Consider the following 27,360-nt stretch of genomic DNA (forward strand, 5'->3'; position numbering starts at 1 on the left):
CCACGTTGCCATTAATTCTGCATCAATGACCCTCGAAGGAAACGGATATTTGTATTTATGTTCCAACTGCAAACCAAACAAAAGGGTACCGAGTGGGAATATCAACATGACTGTTTACATGTAGATGTACGTGTGTGTGTGGGTATGAGTGTATGTGTGTGTTTGTGCCCGTGTGTATTTTCATTATTTAATGGTATTTTTCTATGCGAAGCACGAGATGAGAACAGATAATGTTGGTGGAAAACACGCGCGCACTCACAAAACAAGACGGGAATTGTCATAAATGTAGACGATGACAACGACAGCAACAAAAACAACAATAATGGCGATGACGACAACATGTCGCATGAGTAATGCAATTCTGGTCTGATATCACGTATACGTCGCCAAGTACCATCATCATAAACAACATCATTAACAAGCAGAACAAGAGTCTCCCGCCCAAACAACCCATCAATCCTTGAAATATTTCTAAGCCAAAAACCAATTGGATGCCATTAGAGTTTTAAACTCAAATTTAATACTTAATGAGTAATCTTTAATGAATAGAAGAAGAAGAGAAGAAAACGAAGTTCCACAAAAGGAAGGAGGGGATGACTGAGTCCTGTAAAAGTTTTCCCATTGCTTGAAATGATAGTTTGCTTTTATAGCTCAGTTAGAATTTAAAAGCTGCACATGAGTTGCCCTGAATAAGATAGACACTTTTCTTTTGCCAAAGACATGCACAGTCATTCAATACCAGGAATCCAATCTGAAGATTTGCATGAGTTACTTTGAAAAAAAAACAAGTAGGTGGATAGACAGCACTTGACACTAGACGCATAATTCCTACATACCTACATTGAATTGGGATTGGATACTTTTCCATACAGAAAACAAAATATAGACTGGGTTTTGCCAGAAAGTACGCCACCAGGTGAGACATGGGATCTAATGTTTATTGCGATTATCAAGTCTAATATTATGTTGTGGAGAAATTTTATATCAAGAGGCGGGAAAATACTGTTATTGGACAAACGTCTTAATCTGCAAAAGAACATTAGGCATGAAATTAATTGGGAAGTGAAGACTGCACAAACCACATGTTCAACGGGCCAATCCAAAATTGGCGCCCAAGCAGCAGTTTAACAATTAAATAAAATTAAAATTCTTTCGACATATTTTCTGACTCACTACGTCTCCTTTGTGATTTAGTATTGGATTTTTTCTGGACAAAACCTTAATTTTTACATTACTATTTTCCAATTCGGTAAAGACATATTCGAATTAAGTTAGGTGAAAAATGCCCGGAAGGCAGACATGGGTGAGATAAAAAAACCGCAACCAAATTCAGACTGTTGTCATTTCTAAGCCACTAGCCCGCCAGCTTGTAAAATTATTCCAGTGACAGCTCATTATATTGTTTACAAGTGTACGAAAGCATTTTGGTGAGAATTTTCCAGAAAAAAAGTTATTCGTGATGGAACTCAAACATGATAGTGTGATTTCTTTATATTTGGCTGGAAAACCACGAGTAGCTATCGTTAGAGCATTCCAGCATTTAAATGTGAATAAATCTTTTGTGTCTCGTACCATCGCTCGGTACCGTGATGCTGGTAGCGTAACCCGACGTCAAGGAAGTGGGCAGAAGAAAACAGCAACATCAGCAGTTTGGTTTGAAAAGTAAACAAGCGACTTGATCGAAACCTGCGTCGCAGTGGCCAAAAAATGGCTCGTGAGCTGAACATATCGCAATATTCCATTCGGCAAATATTGAAAAATGAGATCGGGGTACAGCCATTGAATTTCCAAAAAGTGCAAGAACTTACACCGCAACAGAAAGAAAATAGACTCAAAAGAGCTAAAGAGTTGCCTCGCTTCGTCGAAAGTGGTAAACTCCGAATTTGGTTTTCTCCGTATCCGATGAGAAAACATTTGTTGTCCAGCAAAATGACTGTAAACGAACAAAATGATCGTGTTTACTTGCCAAAGATGTCAGCTGAAAATGTGCCCCACCTTCGGTTGCCCAGAAGAACTCAAGCGCCGGCCATGGTAATGATGGGGCCGCCACAACTTCCGATGGTCCCTCTCCGCTCGTATTAATCGACCGTGGCATCATAAAAAATGGCGAATATTATCGCGATAATATTCTGGAGGGTGTATTAAAACCTTGGGCACGCAAACATTTTGGCCACAGACTTTGGATTTCCAACGGGACTCAGTACCATCGCACTCAGCACACGCCATCCAAGAATGATTGCAAAATTAGGTTCCTCGCTTCATTTCCAGCACACAATGGCCACCAAAATCTCCAGATACCAATCCGTTGGACTATTGTGTATGGAGTCTTTTGGGAAGCTAGGTTGGCACTAAAAAAATACCAAAGTGTCGATCACCTCAAGCAAGCGCTTCGCCGGGAATGGGCCAAAATACCGCAGAGCAACATTCGGCCGCGTGGGGTTTGAAGGCCATAATTCGTGCCAAATGTGACCAATTCAAAGAAACCTAAAATTATTCCAAAATTTGGTGCTATATCCGACATTATGGCGTTTTACGTTGTTGCAGTTTTTTTTTCTCACCTTGTATTTCTACAACCACCCCAGATACCAACGGAAACCTCTACGTGAAATTGTAGAATTTCAACTCTATTCCTTCACCCAAACCCAAAGTTAGTTCCTCTTGGTACTTTTCGCACAAATATGGGACACATTTAAAAAAAGCCAGATCAGATGCCAACAGATACCTAAAAAATTAAATTTTGATATCCATATCTCAACAACAGACACCAACCGTGACATCTATATCAATGTTTAGGACTTCTTTAACCCAATTCCAAGTCTAGTACCATTTAGTACTTTTCGTTCAATTATAGTACACATTTCCAAAACATCTTCATATCTCAATTTCAGATACCAAAAGAGAGACTTCAATATCAAATTTGAGGATTCCACCCTTATCCCTTTACCCAATACCAAATATAGTACCATTTAGTACTTTTCGTGCAAATATAGTACTCATTTCGGAAAACAACTCCATATGTCCAGGCTATACATGAACAGTGACCCCAATACCAAATTTCAGATTTCAAGCACCAACTGTTCTGTTCACCCAATATAAAATTGTACCAAATATAGTACTACATGTACCAAATATAGTACTTCAAACAATTGTATATGAAATTTCCAGATTTCAGCTTTATTCTTTTACCCAATACAAATTTAGTAGCATTTAGTGCTTATCGTACAATTATAGTACACATTTCCAACACCATATCTCAATTCCAGATAGCAACAGATACCTCAATATTTTAGGTTTTCAGCCCTATCCCTTAACCCAATACCAAATATAGTACCATTTAATACTTTTCGTACAATTACAGTAGACATTTTTGAAACAGCTTCCATATGTCCAGGTTACACATGAACAAGACCTCAATACCAAATTTCACAATTTCAAGCACCATTTGTTCACACAATGCCAAATTTTACCAAATTTACAACTTTCCGTACAATTATAATACACAGTTCCCAATTCATCAATTCCAGATACCAACGGAAGCCTCAACATCAAATTTCGGGATTGCAGCTCTATGATTTCACCCAATACCCAATTTTGTACCAATTCGTCCTATACGAACATTTAAAGGACTCAATTCCGTACCCACCTCCTTCTATCAATCACCGGAATCTCAGTAAGAAATTTCCGAATTCCAGCCCTATCTCTTCACCCATTGCTAAATTTTGAAACCATTTAGTATTTTTCGTACTATTATTGTACACATTTCCGGAAGCACCTCCACATCTTAATCACAGACACCAACGACTGAATCAAATTTTAGCTCTATTTCTTCCAAACCAAAACCACCTCAATATCTCAATTTTAGACAGCAACAGAGATCTCAATATCAAATTTGAGGATTCCATCCCTTTTTCTTTTTTATTTGTATTTAAGGAGTTATGGCCATTTTAAAGTTTTTATTAATTCACCCTTGTAATAGTGATCACGCCGAAAACTCAATATTTAAGGAGTTATTGCCATATTTAAGGAGTTGTGGCCACTTTAAAGTTTTTATTAATTCAACCCTACAGTGATCACAAATAATAGCTAAAAACGCCGAAAACTCAATATTTAAGGAGTTATGGCCATTTTAAAGTTTTTATTAATTCACCCTTTTAAAAGTGATCACAATTTTTTGTACTTTTCGTACACATATAGGACGCATTTTCAAATCCCCACCAAAACTCAAACACAAATACCATCAGTAATTTAAAAAACAAATTTCAGAACTTTATTTCTATATGTCCTGGCTACACATAAACAAGGACCTTAATATCAAATTTCTAGCAAAATATGTACACCCAATACCAAATATGGTACTACTTAGTACTTTAGGAGCAAAACCAACTCTTATTAAAAGTCGACCACCAAAAGGAAACACAAAGCAAAATTTTCGTTTACTTTAAACTAGACTGTTTCAAATGTAGTACCAATTAGTACAGGACGCACACTTAGTACACATTTTCATTTCTTCCACCTTCATGTATCAAACTTATTTGCCAACCTTGATTATCATAGCAAATTTCAAGTTTTTAGCTCTTTAGCTTTTAGAATTTAGTTTTTAGTGCAATTTTAGAAGTTTAGTACCAATTTGAAACTTTTCGTAAATTTAAAGTTCGAATTTATGAAAACCATTTGGTATATCTATCCGCACTTCATCTGTCACTGTCATTTAAATTTCAGATACACGTTATTCAATTTTTAATATATATTAGTATTTGTCGTAGTATTGTCGTGCACCTAGACTGAAACTCGTGCAAAATTTCTATCTTCAGCCACTTCATCTTTGACTAAAATAATCTTTGTGCTGTTATCAACACCAACATCATAATTCTTGATTTCCCTTAACTCGTCCACATCCGACTACCGTCCATCGGAGTTTTGTAGCTCAATCCGTAGTATAATCCGTCAATCCTCCGACTTCCATTCATAGTGGTTCCCGGCTATCTTTATATAAGTTGCAACCAAAACCTAATCCACTTTGATTTCGGAGGGAGCAATTAATCCACCTTCATATATCAAACTTATTTTCCAACCTTGATTCTCACAGAAAAAAATAAAGTTTATGGCTCTATCCCCTCAAATACTACCAAATGGTACCATTTTAGCACTTTTCGTAAGCTTAAAGTTGATAATTCCAAAAATTCTCCGGCACTCCATTAGTGAATATCATTACAAATTTCAAATTTTTTGTTTGTCCAATACAAAGTATTCTATTTTTAATACTTTTTGTACCCTTTCAGCACGAATTTCAGAACAATCAGTCTTGAACTCATAACCTACGGTTTTGTAGTCGGACTCTGTGCTGACTCTGTTACTCATTATTTGGTAATGAGGAAAATAAGTTAATTTGCTTTTTAGCTGTTTTTTTATGGGATAACCTATCATTTGCCACCTACTCATAATTATTTAAATTAACTTTTAATGGAGTATTCAACTAATAAAGCTTTCCAGTCTGGATGCTGGATATCCTCTATACAAAAATCAATGAGTTTCAGAGACATTCGTATTTTTGATTATTCTTCAAATATATTGGTTAAATTTTTATATACTCCACCATAGTATAGAGAGTATATTTAGTTTGTCATTCCGTTGTAACAACTCGAAAAACACATTTCAGATCCCAAAAAGTATATATATTCTTGATCGGCATAAAATTCTATGTCGATTTAGCAATGTCCGTCCGTATGTCCGTCAGTGGAAATCACTCTAGCTTCCGAACGAATTGAAGTAGATTGACAAAATTTTGCTCATATGTATGTTATGTCTACAGGACTTTTGGTATTGAAAATGGGCCATGTAGGTCCACATTTTGGTATAGCCCTCATATAACGGTACCTCCCGATATTCGGTATTTTGATGATTGTAGCGAATTTATCCACCGGAATTGTTTCAAATTTGGTATTTGAAGTTCATAATAATTTTAATCATTCTTAATAGTATTATATTTTTTAAAAACTAAAGTGAGTTTCCTCCCTTTGGCGAAACTCGCGTTAAAAAATAACACGTCAATTAAAGTTTGCTGCTGGAATAGAACTAAATCTTTATTTGTGAATGAGTGCAATATACATAATTGTTTATTTTAATTCTAGATACATCGTATGATTATTTATTGGTCTTTTGATTCGATCGTATGATTTGAAATACGATCGATTGTGTGATTTGCAAGAAGGGTGTGGCTTTTTTTCTAAATGACAGATGGTACGATAATTGTAATATGAATACGATAATTGTAATATGAATATATTGCCAAGTCATTGGAAAGGCATTTTGGTTTGGGTTATAACACCCCCGGACGAAGACTCTTTCCCGTGTTCCAAAGGAGCTGAGGGGAGGGGCATAGTTACTTTTACTTTTACTGTGCTTGATCTATATTTTACATACAGATACAATGCTATAATAAGTATAATTACAGCTGTCAAGACTATTACTGTGTAATTAGTTACTTTCTGTTCAAATTTTATTTCTGATATGAATTCGGTATTTTTAATATGATGATACTGTATTTCCTCTAAAGAATCATATGAATCATTTATCATATGTATGTCTCTGTAGGGATTTGGAATTATTAACATGTTTTGAAACATTACTTTATTGTACCATTTGTCCAATTTTACTTTGCAATTTTCTATGATCAGCATGTGATTTCCAGATAATTTTAATGGGTATTTGTTACATGTATGATTAACAATTTGATTAGTATTTATAGCAATTATAATATTTAAGCCAATTTCGACAACTTTTGGTTTAGTATTTTGTATATAATGACATTTCATGAGCTTATAATTAAACAGATTGGATATACAATCATCCTCAACTTCCCTTAGATTTGGTGTTTCATTAACATCATAATAAATTTTATTATCTTTTGTGATATACAATTTTTCTGCAATATTAATTTGCATTTTTTCTTTATTAGGTATTGGTTGAATATATACTTCTTGGAATATTTTAGGATTATATTGGGGTACTTTTAAGACAAATACTATATTATTTTTGTAAAGGGCTAAATTCATCTTCATTTCTTTCATTTTATCTATGGTTATATTATATATTCTAATTTCTTCATCACTCAGGATATCTCGAGTGAGAATATTTAATTTGGAAGCCAAGATTAGGTCTCTTACTTTATCTAATAATTTGCCCATATGATCAATTTGGTATTTAAGACGGTAAACTTTATCAGCTTTTGCTGTGTTATCTTTAATTGATTTAACGTTTGACATGCTCTTAATCAACAGTTTTGTTTGGTCATTATATAATTTTGTTAAGTTAGCTAATTGATTGTCAAATTGTGTATTTATGTGTATTTGATTATTAGTTTGCGTTATTATATTATGTTCATTCTTCTCCAAATTTTGCAGTTGTCTTTCAATCTCTTCTCTATCATTATTATCCATTGTACCATATAGATATTTTAATCCTGTACCAAAAAGATTAATTAAACCTCTTCTATTTCTAGCTTGATGGGGAATAATACTTTTAAGTCGTAAATGTATGTGCTCGATTTCATGCGATAAAAATGAATCATTAATATGCGAAACTTCCTCTCCCAATTCATTCAAAAAATCCATATATTTTGTGGTGTTAAATATGTGAAGAATTTTAATATAGTCATCTATTAACATTTTGTCATTAAGTTGTATCATTGCATATCCGTTGCCTTTATTCAAATCGACTACCTCGAGCTTCTGCGCTACCACTGGGGATATCATCAAGAAAATCGCCAGCAAGGACTTCCAGAGACCTGGAAAGACATTTCCTTTTAATGAACTGGTCTTTATGAAGTATTGTATTTCGGTTATCTAATTTATATTTTTGTCATTAATTTTCCGTGTAGTCAACTGTTTTATTTTAGTCTCGGTCTTATGAGGGATTGCTGTTCTTCCAAATTTAGGATTAATATCTTCATCCTTTCTTTCTTTATTTCTGTATTTTAACATCTTTTCCTTTGCTGTTTCAATTTCATTATAAACTTTTTCCATATGAATATCTGAGTTATAAAAATGAAGGTCAATGGGTTTCTGTTTCGTAGAAAGATGTAAACTATTGTTGTATGCCTGTAATGCCTGCAAAGGTAAATCATAGTTGTATGCTACATCATTATTTTCCTCCCTAATTTTTAATATTCTAATATTCTCATTTAAACTGCTATGAAAACGTTCAATGTCCGAATTACCAGTATGTCTATGAGGTGTTGTAAAGTGATACTGAATATCATTATCTTCAAGGTGTCCCGTAAATACTGGATTAGAAAACGTCGGGTCATTATCCATAGTAATCTTTTGGGGTTTCTTCATGATGAGGAACAATTTATTTACAGCTTTTATAGCCTGTAATGGTGTTTTGTCAGATAATTCTTCCATTGCTGCATATTTTGTAAATTTGTCAATCATGGTCAAATAAAATATTTGGTTATTAAGATACCAAATATCCAAGTGGTAATGAACATAAGGTCCATGTGGTGTTTCCGCTTTCTCGAATGGTAATTTGACGGGGTTTCTTTCTATTTTGAAATTACATATAACGCAGTTATTTATAATTTTAACAATTTCCTTTTTCATATTCGGATAATAGTATTTCCTTTTTAATTCAATATATGTTTTATCTATTCCTGGATGATTGTTTTCAAATCGGTGGTGTCTATTTATGATTTCTAGGAGTTCTTCGTATCTAACATCTTGCAGAAATTTAGTTGTTAATATGATTTCAAATTGTTTTGTATTTAAAGGATTATCTTTTGTGGTTTTATATTTTTCCTGTAATTTCAATAAAATTTCCGTATCCTCACAATACAATGCTGAAAGATTATTTTCCATGGCTTCATTCAATATTCGTGATATTAATTCGTCGTCGAATGTTTCATAAGCGTATATTTTCCTATTCCTATCAAATATCCGTTCATGTGTCGTCTTATTGTCCTTGGAATTGTCAATTTTTATTTGGTTCTTGTAGTGCTGAAGAGGTTTTTCTGATATCTTAAAGAAATTATGGCCATCTTCGTCAGCACTGTGTATTGTAGAAGTAGGTGAAGGTGGTCTTTTCTTTAAATGTTCATCCAAATGTTTCCTAAGCAGATTCTTCTTACTAAACATTTTATTACATATCTCACATTTATGTTTTCTTTTAGCTGTGATTGCATTAACTTCTCTAATTCTTGAGAGAGCATCAGCTACTTTATTATCCTTTCCTTCTACATGTTTGATGTCAAATTCGTATTCATTTAACCTTATTTTCCAACGGATTAGTTTGGAATTAGGGTCCTTAAGATTTGCCAGCCATATAAGGGGTTTATGATCGGTTCTTAGTTCGAATTTCCTACCGTAAAGATAATGTCTGAATTGCTTAACTGCCCAAACAATTGCAAGTAATTCTTTTTCAACTGTGGAATAATTAATCTCATGACGGTTTAAAGTGCGTGAAGCAAACGCTATTGGTCCATTGCTTTGTGACAGGACGGCTCCTAATGCATAATTACTAGCATCGGTAGTCAGAGTAAAACTCTTTTCAAAATCCGGGTATTGAAGTACCATATCGGACATCAGAATCTGTTGTAACTTCTTAAATGCTTGTACATAGTCAGCATCTTTAGTATTAATTATTGCATCTTTTTTAAGTCTCATGGTCAAGGGTTTTGCAATTTTTGCATAACTTGGGATAAACTTTCTGTAATAACCCGTTAATCCCAGAAAACTTTGTATTTCCTTAACATCTTTTGGTATGGGGAACTCCTTAATACATCTTATTTTATTCGGGTTTGGTTTTATCCCATTATTAGTCACTACATGTCCTAAAAATTCAGTCTCTTTTTTCAAGAAGTCTGATTTATTTAAGGATACTTTTAGATTTGCAACTTCTAATGTTTTCAAAACTTTTCCCAAGTTTTCCATATGCTCCTGTAATGAAGTCGAAAATACTAAAATATCATCCATGTATACCACACATATCCTGTTTATATGCTCTCTGAGCACGTTGTTCATCATTCGCTGAAAAGTTGCCGGAGCATTCTTTAGACCGAATGGCATTCTTATAAATTCATAATGTCCATTTGTTGTAGAGAATGCTGTTTTTTCCCTATCTTTTGGATCTACCTCAATCTGATAAAATCCCTTTGTTAAGTCCAATGTTGTGAAATAGTTAGCTCGACCTAGTTTATCTAGTATGTCGTCAATTACTGGTATTGGATATCTATCATCTTCAGTGATAGCATTCAATTTTCTATAGTCTATAACAATTCTCCATTCCTTGTTTCCTACTTTATCTTCCTTCTTGGGTACTACCCAGATAGGAGAATTATATGGAGATGAACTATGCTTTATTATACCTTGTTCTAGCATTTCATTCATTTGTCGATCTACCTCTTCAGTATGTATTGCTGGATACCTATATGATTTCGTATATACAGGGCCATGATCTCCTGTTTCTATCTTGTGCTTTATCTCATTGGTAAAGGTCAGATCATCTCCCGGATGGTAAAAGGCATTTTCATATTTAGTTATTAATCTTTGGAGCTCTGATTTTTCTTCTCTATTTAGGTGGTCTGTCCTTAGCTGCTCAGTAATTCCTAGTATGTTAATATGATGGAGTTCTGGCAATGTTTGTAGTGAAAATTCGTCATCTTCAGAATCTCCTTCAAAATATATCCTGAACTTTTGACCGTTAATACTTACTTCTTTTTTCCTATAATCAATTACAGAACAATTTTCTTGTAATGTTTGGTTGCCTAATATTCCATCGAAGAATTTGTGAAAGGTATACACCCTAAATGTTGTACCTGAATTAAGGGGAATCTTAATAGAATTTTTTGGAAAATGGGCATTGCGGTCAACCGTAATGACACCTGCTGCAGTTTTAATGTATATTGGAGTGTGAGAATTTTTTATATACTGTGGAGGACAATGATCTTTACATATTAGATTTTCTGTGGAACCCGTGTCAATTAATAATCTTGTTTTCCTTGATCTTCCTTTGAGTATGATATAGGGAAGTCCGGTGGCTCCTTGTAAGGAACTAACCGAAAATTTTCCGCTTTGGCTTCAAAATTTTCATTAGTACCATACTCATATTCAGAACTGTATTGATCTTCTTTATTATCCTGATATACACTGTCTTGATACAAATCATCTTGATACATTTCGCTTATCTCTATTTTATTGTTAATACCTTCTAAATTCTTACATGATTTCTGCTCCTGGTGGTGTGTCTGCCTTTTTGATTGTTGAGATGCATCAACATCCATTGATTCATGCTTTTGTTGATATGATGTTGGAGGCTGTTGTCTGATTTGTGGTTGCTGAGGCTTGTAGTAAGGTTGTTGCGATCCATGTTGCTGGAAATTTGGTTGTACAATTCTCGGCTGCCAATGTTGTTGTTGTTGGTAATGTGGCTGCATTATCCTTGGTTGCCAATGTTGCTGTTGTTGGTAATGTGGCTGCATTATTTTTGGTTGCCAATGTTGTTGTCGTTGTTGGTAATGTGGCTGCATTATCGTTGGTTGCCAATGTTGCTGTTGTTGGTGATGTGGTGTGATGTCCTTCTTCTTTTCGTTGTTCAGGAATCCCGCAGAGCTCAATTCATGCAAAGCTTCCTCCATACTTTGTGGTTTTAATGCGCATAATACAGTCCTCATATGGATTGGAAGACGTGTTATAAAAGTCTTCAGACCAGTTTGGATATTCCTATCGACTTCATCCAATCGATTCTCCTGACCACATTTTTGGTTAAGAATTGCTAGTTTGTGTTGGATGTGGTTGTAGAAATCCATAGTATCTCCTTTATACTGCGCTGCTCTCAGTTCCTGATATAATTGGTCCACAGTGGCAAAGCCACCAAAGTTGGTATTTAGCATCGCTTTTATGTCAGTCCAAAGGGTCAAATGGGGATGAACCTCCATTGCTCTTCTGGCGTTTCCAGTTAGTTTTGATTTTACGATGTTCATACACATTCTTTGAGCTTGTTCGTTGTATAACATTAATGTAGGAATTATGTCATCTACATTTGTTATGAATGTTGTGAGGTCTTCCTTCTTCCCATCAAATTCCCTTAATTTTTCAATATATGTAAGGGCATTGATGTCTAGCGTACGTAATTGTATGTTGTTTTGCGCTGGGTTAAGGGCTGGTTGATTTGCGTTATTCATTTTGTTTCAATTTTTTTATAATCTTATTAATGTTCCAAATTTCACTTCGTTGCTATTTTTTGGCTATTTGTAAGTCTTTTAATGTTTTTTAGTTTTCCTCTAATGTTTTACCACTTTCACTTTTTAAGTTTCGTAATTATTTCTTATATTGTAATTATTTGCTTTCTTAAATTTGTAACAATTTGTTAATCTTAAAAATTTATTTCTCTCTTATTAGGATGTGATGTCCACTTTTAACTTTTCCTAGTTTTCTTGTTTAACGTAATTTTGTTAACTTGTTTCTTTTTTACTATTCACTAAAATGTTTCTTTAATCACTAAGTTTATTGTCCCTTTCCGGAGGACTTATCCTTTTACGTAGGATTTCGTTTCACGGACTACCAAACGATCATGGTAATCCTACCGACTGCGCCAATTTTAATCATTCTTAATAGTATTATATTTTTTAAAAACTAAAGTGAGTTTCCTCCCTTTGGCGAAACTCGCGTTAAAAAATAACACGTCAATTAAAGTTTGCTGCTGGAATAGAACTAAATCTTTATTTGTGAATGAGTGCAATATACATAATTGTTTATTTTAATTCTAGATACATCGTATGATTATTTATTGGTCTTTTGATTCGATCGTATGATTTGAAATACGATCGATTGTGTGATTTGCAAGAAGGGTGTGGCTTTTTTTCTAAATGACAGATGGTACGATAATTGTAATATGAATACGATAATTGTAATATGAATATATTGCCAAGTCATTGGAAAGGCATTTTGGTTTGGGTTATAACATAATCGATACTACAGCCTAAGACAGAAAATTGTCTGTGCAGGTCGAGCTCTTCGTAAAGCGCCCATATAACGGTACCTCCTGATATTCGGTATTTTAATGATTTTAGGGACATTTTTCAACATAATTGTTTCAAATTTGGTGTTTAAAGTTCGTAATGGATACTACAGCCTAATACAGAAAATTGTCTGTGCAGGTCCACGTTTTCGTATAGGCCCCATATAACGGTTCCTCCCGATATTCGGTATTTTGATGATTTTTGCGAATTTATTCACCAGAATTGTTTCAAATTTGGTATTTAAAGTTCGTAAAGGATACATAAAATTGTCTGTGCAGGTCCACATCTTCGTACAGCCCATATAACGGTACCTCCCGATATTCGGTATTTTAATGACTTTAGGGACATTTTTCACAAGAATTGTTTCAAATTTGATGTTTAAAGTATGAATGGATACTACAGCCTATGACAGAAAATCGTCTGTGCAGGTCCACATTTTCGTATAGCCCCCTTATAACGTACCCTCCGATATTTGATTTTTTTAAGTTTCGCATTTGAATATTGTAATGGCTTATGACAAATGTTACCTATGCAGGCCCATGTCGTCGTATAGACCCTAATATAATAGCTACATTCGGTATTTTTAAAATTTTAGCAGAATTTTAACGGATTTTATTGTTTTGAGAATTGCCAAATCCGTTCCAAATGGTGGAGGGTATTCAAAGTTCGGCTCAGCTGAACCCTCATCTTTATACCCTACACCACAAGGTGGTCAGGGTATTATGTCTTTGTGCATTTGTTTGTAACAGGCAAAAGGAAACGAGATAGACCCATAGTTCCTTTTGATGATCTGCATAGAATTACATTCTGTGTCGATTTATGCATGTCCGTCCGTCCGTCTGTCCGTCCGTCCGTCCGTCTGTCCGTCCGTCCGTCCGTCCGTCCGTCTGTCCGTCTGTAGCTCCCATATTATAGAGTATTGCATATATCAAGTATATACTGTATTTTGTATTGTATGCAGAGCCTACTGTAATATTACTATATAGTACTTGTATGCAGAGCCTACTGTAATATTACTGTTTAGTACTCTTACATTCTTCCATTCCCTCTCATTCGTTGTTTATTAAATATCACTCAATCACTACTAATGAGTGTAACAGTAGTGATTGTTGAACCCTATTCTCTTTTGTAAACAGAAAATAAACACATTACATTTTGGACTTTGATCGCAACGGTTGTGTTATTATTTTTGTCTATTTGAAAGACATTACATTGGCGACGAGGAAAAATAAAAAAAAAAAAAAATAAAAGTTAGTGTATATACACATAAAAAAATATATGTAAATACATATAAATCCATTTTGTGGAAATTAATAATAATAATAAAAAAAAAAAACACAACAAAAACAACAAGTAAATGCCTCCTAAGATGGAAGAAGCTGCAAATCAAAGTTTTAATGTTGCTCCAGTAACAGTGCTTCAATCGTCGAATGTGCCGGAATTCAACCCTAATGTGGAGTCGTGGAACGTTTGGAAGGAGAGATTGGACATTCATTTTTTTGAAATTAACTGTTCGGACGAGAACACCAAAAAGTCAATTTTGTTGAAATCAATTGGTGTTGTGCCGTACAGAGTTTTGCATAGTTTATGCAGTCCGGAGTCTCCAGTGTCCGTGTCGTATAAAAAGCTGTGTGAGATTTTAGATACACAATATACCCCACCAACTATTGTATTTAGTGAGCGGAAGAAGTTTCATTTGTGTAGCAAAGCTGAAAATGAGTCGGTGGCTGAATGGTATGCTCGTGTAAAAACATTAGCACTCAATTGTTAGTTTGGTGTCAGCTTGGATGCATTTATACTTAATCAATTTGTTATGGGTTTGCCAAATTTCATCTTTGAACGATTGTGTGAAGAAGATGAAACCCTAACAGTACAAAGTGCATTAAGAAAGGCTATGATTTTGGAAACGAAGCATATGGCAAAGGCAGAGGAGAAAAGTCAATGCACTGTAAATTTGGTTAACGGTCAGAAATATGCAAAAAATCACTATGGTGGTGGTGGCAGAGGCAGCACTGGCAGTGGTAATAGAGATGGTGGTAGCAGCAGCAGCAGCAAACGTAACAACAATAGCAGAGACAGCAAGAGCGGCGGTGGCAAGAAATATGCATGTTCTCATTGTGGTTGGAGAAATCATAGTTCTCAGTCTTGCAAATATAAAGAGAGCAGATGTCATTCGTGTGGAAAAATTGGTCATTTGGCATCGGTCTGCTATAGTAGGAAAAAGAGTGTAAATTATGTATCGAATGAAATTAATGACGTTGAGAGTGATGTTCATGAATATAACAATGTTTTCGATTATTCTATTTTTAGTGTGGCTGAGAAAGAAAATGGTGATGTGTATTCTCTGGATGTTGTTGTTGATGGTGTGGAACTGAAGGCAGTGTGTGATACAGGTGCACCATGTACGTTGTTGCCGATTTCATTTTTGGAAGAGAACGGAATTAAGAGAAAATTGAGATCGTGTAAAGTGCCATATGTAGATTACAATGGTGTTAAGCTGAAGTTAGCTGGTGAATATGATGCAAGTGTAACGTATAAAGGTAATACCAAATCAGTAGTGGTAGTTGTTGTTGTTACGAAGAATCCTCCGTTGCTTGGTCGATCGTTTTTACGAGCTTTTAATTTTGAATTATTACAAGTTAACAACATTCAAGTCTCTGATATGACAATTGTTAATCAGTTGAAAAATGAATTCAATGGAGTTTTTGATGGTAAATTGGGAAAGTTTAGTGGATGCACAATTTCCCTACAAGTTGTTAGTGACGCAGTACCAATATTTTGCAAACCAAGGCCATTGCCACTAGCTTGGAAAGAACGAGTTGAAAAACATTTACGTCAATTAATTGCCTCTGACGTCTTGGAACCCATAGATAATTCGGATTGGGGTACTCCCCTTGTTCCTATTTTAAAACCCAATGGTGATTTGAGGATTTGTGGTGATTATAAGGTCACATTGAACAAGTTTTTGGTTGATTTCAAGTATCCTCTACCTAGGATTGATGAAATTTTTGCTTCGTTGGAAGGTGGTGAAGTTTTCACCAAACTAGATCTTTCAAATGCTTATAATCAGCTTGTTCTAGATGACGATTCTCAACTTTTGTGTGCGTGGACTACTCATATTGGAACCTTAAAAGTTAAACGTTTACCCTTTGGTGTGAAAACAGCGGCAGCAATTTTTCAAAAGACTATTGAGAATTTGTTAAGAGATATTCCGTGTGTTGTGGTTTATCAGGACGACATAACCGTTACTGGAAAGAATTTGAGTGAACATATTTCGACATTAAGGCGTGTATTAGAGAAGCTACAGTCTTCGGGATTAAAACTTAACGTGAAGAAGTCAAAATTTTTTCAAAACGAGATTTCCTACTTAGGATTTAATATTAACAGAAATGGATTGACTAAGAATGATGAAAGAATTTCAAGCATTATGTCTGCGCCTATTCCAAGAAATATATCCGAAGTACGAGCTTTTGTTGGTATGGCGAATTATTATTCAAAATTCATCAACGATTTTGCTGATATTATGTCTCCGCTATATAATTTGTTGAGTAAGGATGTTTCGTTCGTTTGGTCTGATAAATGTCAAAAGGCTTATGACAGAATTAAACGTGAAGTTACGTCCGATCAGGTCCTGGTGCATTTTAACCCTAAATTGCCTTTGATTTTGACAACGGATGCGTCGAACAATGCTGTTGCTGGTGTTCTATCACATAAATTTTCTGATGTTTCTAAACCCATTTCATTTGTTTCACGAGCTTTAACCAAGAGTGAGAAAAATTATAGCACTTTGGAAAAAGAAGCTCTTGCTATCGTGTTTTGTGTTACAAAGCTTAAACAATATTTGATTGGAAATAGATTTATTTTGAAGACTGATCATCGTCCACTGTTAACAATTTTTGGAAGTAACAAAGGCTTGCCAATAATGGCGTCAGCGAGGATGCAACGTTGGGCCTTGATCCTTTCTGGTTTTAATTATACCATTGAGTATGTAAAAGGATGTAAAAATGAAGCTGATTCTATTTCCAGATTACCTCATATAAACTTTGAAAGTAATCATAGTGAAAGTTCATATATAAATTTTATTGAATCACAAAGAGATTTTCCAGTGGACTTCAAAGATATCTGCAGAGAAACCCGAAGAGACCCGATTTTATCGAAGGTAGCAGCAAGTATTTTGGATGGTACACTTGTAAATTTAAAAGATCCTATTTTTTCCACATTTCGAGAAAAATACATTGAATTAACTGTAGAATATGGTTGCGTTCTATGGGGATACAGAACAGTTATTCCTCAAAAATTAAAATCCAAAATTTTGGAAGCTTTGCATTCCTCACATTTAGGAATAGTCAAAACAAAAGCATTGGCTAGGTCGTATGTATGGTGGCCTGGTATTGATAAAGATATAGAAAGTCTCATAAAAAACTGTGTACCGTGTCAAAAATTACAGCCTAGTCCTGAGAAAGGAATTTTGATACCATGGGAGCCCTGTGGTTCAGTATGGAAACGTATTCACGTTGATTTTGCTGGTCCAATTAAAAACTTTCATTTTTTGGTTGTTATCGATTCTTATTCTAAATTTGTCGAAGTTTTTAAGACAAAGGACATAACATCTTCTTTTACAATAAGAAAACTAAGAGAACTATTTTGCAGGTATGGATTAGTGGATACCCTAGTTAGTGACAATGGGTCACAGTTCACATCATCTGAATTTCAGACATTTTTATCCTTAAATGGAATTAAGCACAGTTTAACTGCACCCGGACATCCATCCACAAATGGGCAAGCCGAAAATTTTGTCAAAACGCTTAAAAAATCTATCTATGCAAATTTGGATGGTAACAGAGACGCCAATATTGATCAGATTTTATGCCGATTCTTAATGGACTATCGAAATATGATCCACTGCAGTACTGGTGAGTCACCGGCAAAAATATTTTTCGGGAGAGAGCTCAAGACCCGATTCAGCAATCTTAAACCTCCTACCATAAAAGAAAAATTAAAGCTTTCGCAAGAGAAAAACATAATACATCATAAAGGAAAACGCAATGCAACTTTCCATGAAGGTCAAAAGGTTATGGTTCGAGATTACCGAAATCCCAATAAACCCAGTTGGACACAAGCTACAATCACACAACAACTCGGACCTCAATCTTACTCGTGTACATTAAGTCACAATAATAACAACATCAAACGTCATTTAGACCAAATCCGAGGCAGTTCTGTACAACAGCTGTCCAACGACATCACGATTCCATCCAACAACAACGACAACAATGCTATAGTCACACCTCCATCAATAACTGAAGATACTTCACAAACCACAAGAAATCTCAGACCTCGAGCAGGAGGAAAAGTCGTTAAAAAAAACTAAAAAAAATTTATGTAAATATCCATATTGTAAAATTATTTTGAATTAAATATTTGAATTTTAATATGTATGAAACAGCTTTAGGAGGAGCATATAGAGTATTGCATATATCAAGTATATACTGTATTTTGTATTGTATGCAGAGCCTACTGTAATATTACTATATAGTACTTGTATGCAGAGCCTACTGTAATATTACTGTTTAGTACTCTTACATTCTTCCATTCCCTCTCATTCGTTGTTTATTAAATATCACTCAATCACTACTAATGAGTGTAACAGTAGTGATTGTTGAACCCTATTCTCTTTTGTAAACAGAAAATAAACACATTACATTTTGGACTTTGATCGCAACGGTTGTGTTATTATTTTTGTCTATTTGAAAGACATTACACATATATATCTTCGTCCGATTTGCCTTTTATTGTGCACCAAACGTGTAATATCAGCCCGAATTGTATGGCCTGAAAATATGTATGCCAAATTTGATCGAAATCGGTTCAGATATAGCTATAGCTCCCATATATATTGTTCATCCGATTTGTTATTTTTGTCCAACGCCGCCGTAATATGCACTCTGCAACAACAATATTTAGGGATATATATCAAATACAGCTCAGAAATACATTTGCTAAATTTTATCGAGATCGGTTCAGATTTGGATATAGCTCCCATATATAACTTCGACCGATTTACCATTTATTGTGCACCAAACGTCTAATATTTGTCCAAATGGGATGGAATTTGGCACATACGACCGAATTGAGTCTAGAAGCTAGTATGTCAAATTTGGTGAAGATCGGTTCAGATATAGCTATAGCCTCCATATATATTATTCATCCGATTTGTTATATTTGTTACCCACAACTGTAATATGCACTCCGTAACAACGATATTCAGGGAAATATATCAAATACAGCTCAGAAATATCTTTGCCAAATTTTATCAAGATCGGTTCAGATTTGGATATAGCTCCCATATATATATTTATCCGATTTCAAATTAATTGTGCACCAAATGGTCAATACAAGTCCGAATTTAAAAGATACAAATGCTTCGGCATGTTTAGTCCTTTGAACTTTAAATTATCATTATAATCATAGCGTGTATGATTGAATTCTCCCATAAAAACTTTTAATTGTTATGTGGAGCTCTACTAAATTAGCAAAGTGGTGTAGGGTATCATAAAGTCGGCCCCGCCCGACTTTAAGACTTTCTTTACTGGTTTTTACTTATTTTTTTATAATATTTATATATTTTTGAAATTATTGAAATTGTTTTTATTGAAATAGTAAAAAAAAAATTTTAAATAAGTGTGCGACATTTTGACTATTATTTGTATTTAATTCTGTACAACAGTTTCATTTTGGAGAAACATGCATGGAACATTTTTTATTTGTTTCCTTTGTTTAATTTATGGTTTTAATATTTGTTTACATTCATACAGTCCTATGTTTTTTATCAAGCCATTACCTTAGTTACTTTCAGTGATAAATGACAAATTGTGTTCCTACAGTTTCTGTTTAATGGCACATACACTCCCTCATACACCCTCATACTCCTCCATACACATTTGTTTATTCCGTTGTACAAACATTAATGTCTAAATGCTATTATATTTCCTGGTAAGAAGATTTAATGACACACACACACACACATGACTGAAGGAATCAATGAAGATTAGGTGAAATCGTTAGATAACACGGAAATGCGTCAACGTTGGAGGCATGGCATTCAAACTCATTTATCTTCAAGAAAATCGCTTCCTTTATTAACTTCAAACATTTTTGGCTGAAAATCGCAATAGGGAATTAAGTGGTTATGTAATGGATACACAGGATAAGCGGTTGATTGAATTACAAGTTATTACATGCTTGTTGGTTGATTGTCAGTCAAAGTGAATGATGGGGGAATTAATTGAAACTGCAATAAATTTGTATTGAGAGTCTAGTAATGTCATATGAAGGGGTAAAATAAGGTATTAACGACGATAACACTGTGCAACACCAAACAAAAAATTACAGTGAAAACTCAGAAGATTATAAAAGAAGGGCCAAAATAAATGAGCTTTGTATTGACATTTTGAAAGTCTACATCGCAAAGTCATCTATATATATGGGGGCCAATTTCCTCCCTCTTTCATATTCCACATACATTTTTGGATAAGGATTACTTGGAATCGGTATGGTGTCTTCGGAAATATTGCCGATAACAATACTAAGATTATGTTGGTCAAAGAAGTAAACCTTCAAGCGAGTCACCAAATGGGTCTTTTTTTATTGTGAATCCTTTAAACGGAATATTAGGAATAATAAAATAAAAGTGTAGTGATATAACTAACTGATCGACGAAATGGCTGAAGCTAGAAATTTTGCACGTGGTTCAGTCTTGGTGCATAGGCGTGTGATAAGGCTGGATACTAAAAGGGTACGAAAAATACTAATATGTATTAAAAATTGAATAACGTGTATTGTACAAATGAGCTAGAATTCGCAAAATGAAATTATAGTTACAGATGGAGGGCGGATAGATATACCAAAGGCTTTTAAGAAATTCGAACTTTAAGGTTACGAAAAGTTCTAAATTGGTTCTAAATTTTTAAAATGGCATCATTTGGTATTATGTGAACGGATATATTTCGTTGTTATAGCTAAATTTGATCCAATTTTAAAGAAAATAAAAAACTTGCCTTTAGGTTACTTTGTGATGAAAACTTTCAAAACGCCGTTACATGTGTAAACCACCATCATATACTAACAGCGATCTCAATATCAAAATTCGGGATTCCGGCTCTATACATTCACCCAATGCCAAATTAAGTAAAATTTGTACTTCTCGAACAAAACAAATGTCCACATCTCAACATCAGATACCAGTCGTAACCTTAATATCAAATTTCAGGATTTCAGATTCAATCTTATTTTTGGTACAAACATAATACGCAATTCCCAAACCACTTTTATATCTCAATTCCAGACACCAACAGAGACCACAATATCAGATTTCGGGATGTAAGCCCAATCCCTTCACACAATACAAAATTTAGTACTACTTTGTACTTTTCGTACCTTAATAGTACACATTTCCGAAGCCACCTCCATATCTTAACCACAGTCGCTAACAGCGATATGTATATCATATTTCAGCCCTATTCCTACATTCTCCCCAATTCTACACTCTCACGGTAATCCCAATTCCGAAATTTAGGGTCCTATCCCTGTTGGTTTGCCCGTATACAAATTGTACTCTATTTTGTACATTTTAGCACATATAAGTTCAAATTTCCAAAACTACCTACATACGCCAATCGTACACTGCGAGAGCAATCTTATTTCCAATTTTCAGGATACCAGCTCTATTGGTTTACCCAAATCCACAATGTACCAAAATTTAGTACCATTTAGCACACTTAAGTACAATTTTCCAAAAATACCTACATATCCCAATCTTAGACTCCCATAGTAATACTCAGTAAATATTTCCAATTGTTAAGGGTACCAGCTCCAAATCCAAATTGTATCAAAGTTAGTAGTCTAATAGAAATTTTATTTTCAAATTTCAGGATTCCAACTTTATTAGTTCTCCAAAATATAAATTGTATCAAATTTAGTACCATTTAGTACACATAAGTACGACTTTCCACATCCACCTACATACCTCAGGCATACAATGCAATAGTAATCTTGTTTTCAAATTTCAGGATTCTAATTCTACAGGTTCATCAATATTTAATTACATTTTAAATTTAATTTAAATTTTGGGATTCCAACTCCATTGGTACCAAATTTAGTATCATTTAGTACATATAAATACGAACTTCCTCAATCTCAATAGTAATCTTATTTTAAAATTTCAGAATTCAAGCTCCATCGGTTCACCCAAATCAAAATTGTGCAAATTTAGAACCATTTAGTACTTTTCGCATACATGAGTACACACCCCCAAAACGACCTCCTTACATCGACCTTGGTTCCTATTCCAAATTTTATGTTTTTTACCCTAAGCCATTAACTAGACAGGGTATACACATATAATTTGATACGAGCAAAACGTGCCTCTTCGAAATAACGGTTTTAGCCCCTAGGTTTTTTAGACCAAATCCGTTTCAGGACATTTGGATTCGATCTAGCTTGTCCGCCTGTCTGTCGAATAAATCTAAACGTATTCTAAAATTTTATCCTATTTCCGAAATGTTTTGTTTCATTCAATAAAATTTAAAAAAATGTAAAAATTATGGCGTTTGACTTTGTTGCAGTTTTTTATCTCACCCTGTACACTCCATCAGTGACCCAAATTTAAAATTTAAGATTTTAACTACTTCCTCAATTATAAAGGGTGCCACATTTAATAGCTTTTAGTGCCATTCTAGTACGATTTTCCAAAAGCCCAGCCGTATCTGAGCCGTTCGGACCAAGAATGACCTTTACCCAAAATATCAAGATTCTAGCTTCAGCCGTTTCGCCTGAGCGTTGATAAATCCTTAAGTCATTCAGTGCATTACTTTACTCTTTTATTAATATAGATAAGTATAAATGATGCTATATATCCGGATATTGAAAATCTTTTTTTTTTTTGTTAAAAAAATATTATCCAAACCCAAAGCTTTTCAATTAGACGTTGTTGTTAAACTGATTTCAAAGTTTTAAATCCATTTTCCTTTTTTTGAAAACTCAGCTATTTTGATTTGTCCCTCCCTGCCTTAGCTAGCTATTGGTCATTTACTTTGAATTACATGAACATTTCAAACTAACGGACGGACGGACGGACCATGACACACACACACACAATAAAATCTCATCTATAAAATAGTTATTTTCTTTTCCCATTTTTTTTTTTTTTTTTTTTTTGCTGAAGAGAATTGAAACCTCCCGCTATTGAACAAACTTTTTAAATTAAACTGCAACTCTGAGTTCAACCACCATGACGCTTCCATTTTAACAATGTTGCATGAAATGACTTTCTCTACTCTGTATCAACGGAAAATGACAGTATGAAGTATAAGATTAAATTTTCGATTTTGTCGTTGTTGTTTTCTATTTTGTTTTTCTCTTGCTAAGTCATGCTCTTTGTTGGTTTCTAGCAGTTTTGACAAAAAGCCATTCAATGAGTCCAAATGAAATATAGTAGTGTAGTGCCTTTAATATTTATATTTACAAACACACCATATGCATACGTACATTCATATGGATGAATGTATGTATGTATATGTGAGCGGAGAGAGTTCGCATGAACTCCCTCAGACCCAGAACAGATGTATAATGAAGTATGGCTTAATCTTGTTAAATGTCAGCAAGTTGTCACAATATTTCTGATAAATGTTTAAGTAGATTATGTTGTTGTTGCTGTTGACATCTCAAGTTAATATTTATAGCAATTATTATTGCAGATCAGATTTGACACGAGCTGCCGCCGGACAATGTGTAAAAATAATTAAAAGTGGTAATCAGTTTGACTTTGGACCGTTGGTAAATCTTTTGTTAATTTTTTAATGATTGGCAAAATGGAAGAAAAATAGATTCAGAATTCTTAGAAAAGTTTTCAAAAACAAAAATTTTTGAATTTTTTTCTAGAAAGAAGCATATTTAAATAATTTATATTAATAAACAAGTAAGCAAAGGCTATAGTCGTGCGGGGCCGAACATTTGATACCCCACAACACTATGGGAAGCCCCTTTATCCAAGCCCATTTTTAAAGATTTTGAAATTTTGTCACGGAGTACGGCCCAGATAGCATTTTAGCATTTTTAACAGAGACATTTGCCCAATATTTACGCACTCCGTCGTACTGTTAGTTGTTGTGGTCCATTTTACAGCTAAATATAATCCAATGGTCATCCAAAATGCTAGAATTATTCCTTGTCCCTAACTCTGGTCTATTTCACCCACTATATATTGCCCGATGACCATCGAAATTGGAAGACTTCTGCCCAGCCCTAAGCTCTAGCCCCATGCTACTTCTACGTCGATTGGTCCATAAGTGCGACCTGTAGAGCAACTGTAAAATCAGGAAAATTGTACAAATGTACAGGAAAAATACTAAATGGTACTGATTTGGTACAATTTCGATTTGGGTGGACCGATAGAGCTGGAATACTTAAAGTGGAAACAAGATTATTATTGCAATGTAGGACTGAGGTATGTAGGTAGTTTTGGAAATTCGTACTTATATTTAGTAAATTGTACTAGATTTGTTACAATTTTAATATTGGTAGAACCGATAGAGTTAAAGTCTGAAATTTGGAAATAAGATTTCTGTTGCATTGTTGGACTGAGGTATGTAGTTAGTTTTAGAAAGTTTTTGAAATCCCGAAATTTGGAAATAAGATTTCTATTGGATTGTATGATGTTATTTATGGAAATATGTACTTATGTGTACTAAATCGTATTAAATCTGGTACAACTTGGATTTGGTTGAATCAATAGAGCTAGTATCCAGAAGTTTGGAAATAAGATTACTGTCGGAGTGTGGAATTGGGTTGTGTAGGTAGTTTTGGAACTTCGTACTTATGTTTACTAAGTGGTATTAAATTTGCTACAATTTAAAGTTTGGGAAAACAATGAGAGTTGGAATCCTGATATTTTAAAATAAGATATCTATTGATTTGTATGATGTAGGTACTTCTGGAAACTTGTTCTCATGTGTACTAAATCGTACAAGATTTGTTACAATTTGGATTTCTGTGAACCAATAGAGTTAGTTTGGGTTAGGTATGGGGGTAGTTCTGAAAATTGGGAGTTTGAAATTGGGGTTTGTAAGAAGTTTTGGAAAATCGTACTTATGTGTACCATATTCGGTACAATCTCCTGAGTCTTGAAATTTGGAGATAGGATTACGGTTGAAGTGAAGGATTGGGATATGTACTAAATAGTACAAAATTTGGGTGAACGAATAAAACTGAAATCCTGAAATTTGATATAGATGTCTCTGTTGGTGTCTGTGGTTAGGATATGGTGATGGTTTAGCAAATGTCTTCTATGATTGTGCGAAAAGTACTGAATGGCACTATATTTGGTGTTTGGTGAAGATATAGCGCTAAAATCCTGAAATTTGATATTGAGGTAAATAGCAATTAAGGTATGCAGTGATCTTGAAAAGGTTAGAGAAGGATCTGGCATTTGATAAGCGTATTATAAGTGTACTAAATGGTACTGTATTAGGTAATGTGGGAAATTGCAGAGTTGAAATCCTGAAATTTTATATAGATGTCCCTGTTGGTGTCTGCGGTTAATATATGGAGGTGGTTTTGCAAATGTGTCCTATACTTGTACGAAAAGTACTGAATGGAATCAAATTTGATACTGGGGACAGTCTTGGTATCTAGGATTGTTATATGCAGGTGGTTTTGGAAATGTGTACTATAATTGTTCAAAAGGTACCACTTAGTACTATATTGGGTTTTGGATGAAATTGTAGAGCCGAAATTTTGAAATTCTATATAGATGGGACTGTTGTTGTCTGTGGTTAAGATATGGCGGCGGTTTTGGAAATGTGTACTAAGTTTAAGAACTGTACTTAATGGTATTCAATTTAGTACAATTTCTTTTTGGGTGAACTTCTAAAATGACACCATTTAGTATTAAGTGTATGAGAATCAAGTTTGAAAATAAAGTTTGATAAACGAAGGTACCAAATGGTGCTAAATTTGGTACAGTTTGGCTTAGGGTGACTGGATGAAGCTTTAATTTTGAAGTTTTGTTTTCGGGTCTGTTTTGTACTACAAGTGCACAAAAACTACTAATATAATTTGGTATTACGGTCGTCGTTCATGCGGCCTGGATAAATGGAGGTTTCGGAGGTGTGTACCATAATTGTACAAAAGGTACCAAATAGTACTGAATTAGTTATTGGGTGAAGAGATAGAGCTAAAATCCTGAAATAAGGTCTCTGCTAGTATCTGCGATTGATATATGAAGATGGCTTTGGAAATTGGTATTATATTTGCACGAAAAGTACAAAATGGTACTATATTTGGCACAATTTGGTTTTGGGTGAACAGAGAGTGCTTGAAATGTGAAATTTGGGATTAGGGTCACTGTTCATGTAGCCTGGACATATGGAGGATATTTCGGAAAAGTGTTCTATAATGTACGAAAAATACTGAATGCTAATATACAGGATGAGATGAAAAAAAGCCAAACTCAGGCTGCTGTCATTTCTAGACTCAAGCGCCGGTCATGGTGATGGTGTGCGCCGCTATAACATCCGATGGTCGCTCTCCTCTCGTATTAATCGCCCGTGGCATCAGAATAAATGCCGAATATTATCGCGAAAATATTCTGGAGGGTATATTAAACCCTAGGGCACGCAAACATTTTGGCCGCAGACCTTGGACATTCCAATAGGACTCAGCACCATAGCATTCAGCACGCGCCACCCAAGGAGGCCATTGGAGGCACAATGGCCTCCAAAATCTTCGGATACCAATCCGTTGGACTATTGTGTCTGGAGTATTTTGGAAAGCAAGGTTGTCACTAAAAAATAGTGTCGATAACCTCAAGCAAGCGCTTCACCTGAAATGGACCAAAATACCGCAGAGCAACATTCGGGCAGGGTGTGAAGGTTTCATTGCCGTTTGAAGGCCATAATTCGTGCCAAAGGTGACCAATTCGAACAAATATAAAAATTATTCTAGTTGTACTAACAGATCTAAATTTGGTATTACTTGAAGGAATAGGAAATTTGATATTGAGGTCACTGTTGATTTCTAGGGGTTACAAACGGAGACGTTGAAATACTTTTGGACACAAAAAATTGACTGTGGGTCCATTGTGGAATTTTTATACTAATATCCTTCTTCAAAACTGCAAAATTAAAGATTTTGAAGACTTTTTGGCCTTTCCGATAGCTCTCGCCACTAATAATTTTTGTATTTTTCGCACACACACTTTTTACGAATTTTTTGTTAAACAAGATTTGTGCAATAATGGATCCATTTTTAAAGGATATCTGTTTGCCTCTCTAAAACAGCATATAACCTTC

General features: G+C 34.5%; 1 protein-coding gene and 1 pseudogene across 1 annotated transcript; one reads left to right on the plus strand and one right to left on the minus strand.

Annotated features, from left to right (window-relative positions):
* LOC131801133 (uncharacterized) overlaps positions 1–27,360 on the minus strand; it is a 191,628-nt pseudogene that overhangs the window by 12,278 nt on the left and 151,990 nt on the right.
* Positions 14,816–18,730, plus strand: LOC131801134 (uncharacterized). Its single transcript, XM_059119243.1, has 2 exons — positions 14,816–15,552; positions 17,663–18,730. Exons 1-2 carry the CDS (start codon positions 14,826–14,828, stop codon positions 17,671–17,673), a joined length of 738 nt encoding a protein of 245 aa, XP_058975226.1. The 5' UTR covers positions 14,816–14,825; the 3' UTR covers positions 17,674–18,730.

Source organism: Musca domestica, unplaced genomic scaffold (assembly GCF_030504385.1).
Source record: "Musca domestica strain aabys unplaced genomic scaffold, Musca_domestica.polishedcontigs.V.1.1 14, whole genome shotgun sequence".
Taxonomy (NCBI): domain Eukaryota; kingdom Metazoa; phylum Arthropoda; class Insecta; order Diptera; family Muscidae; genus Musca; species Musca domestica.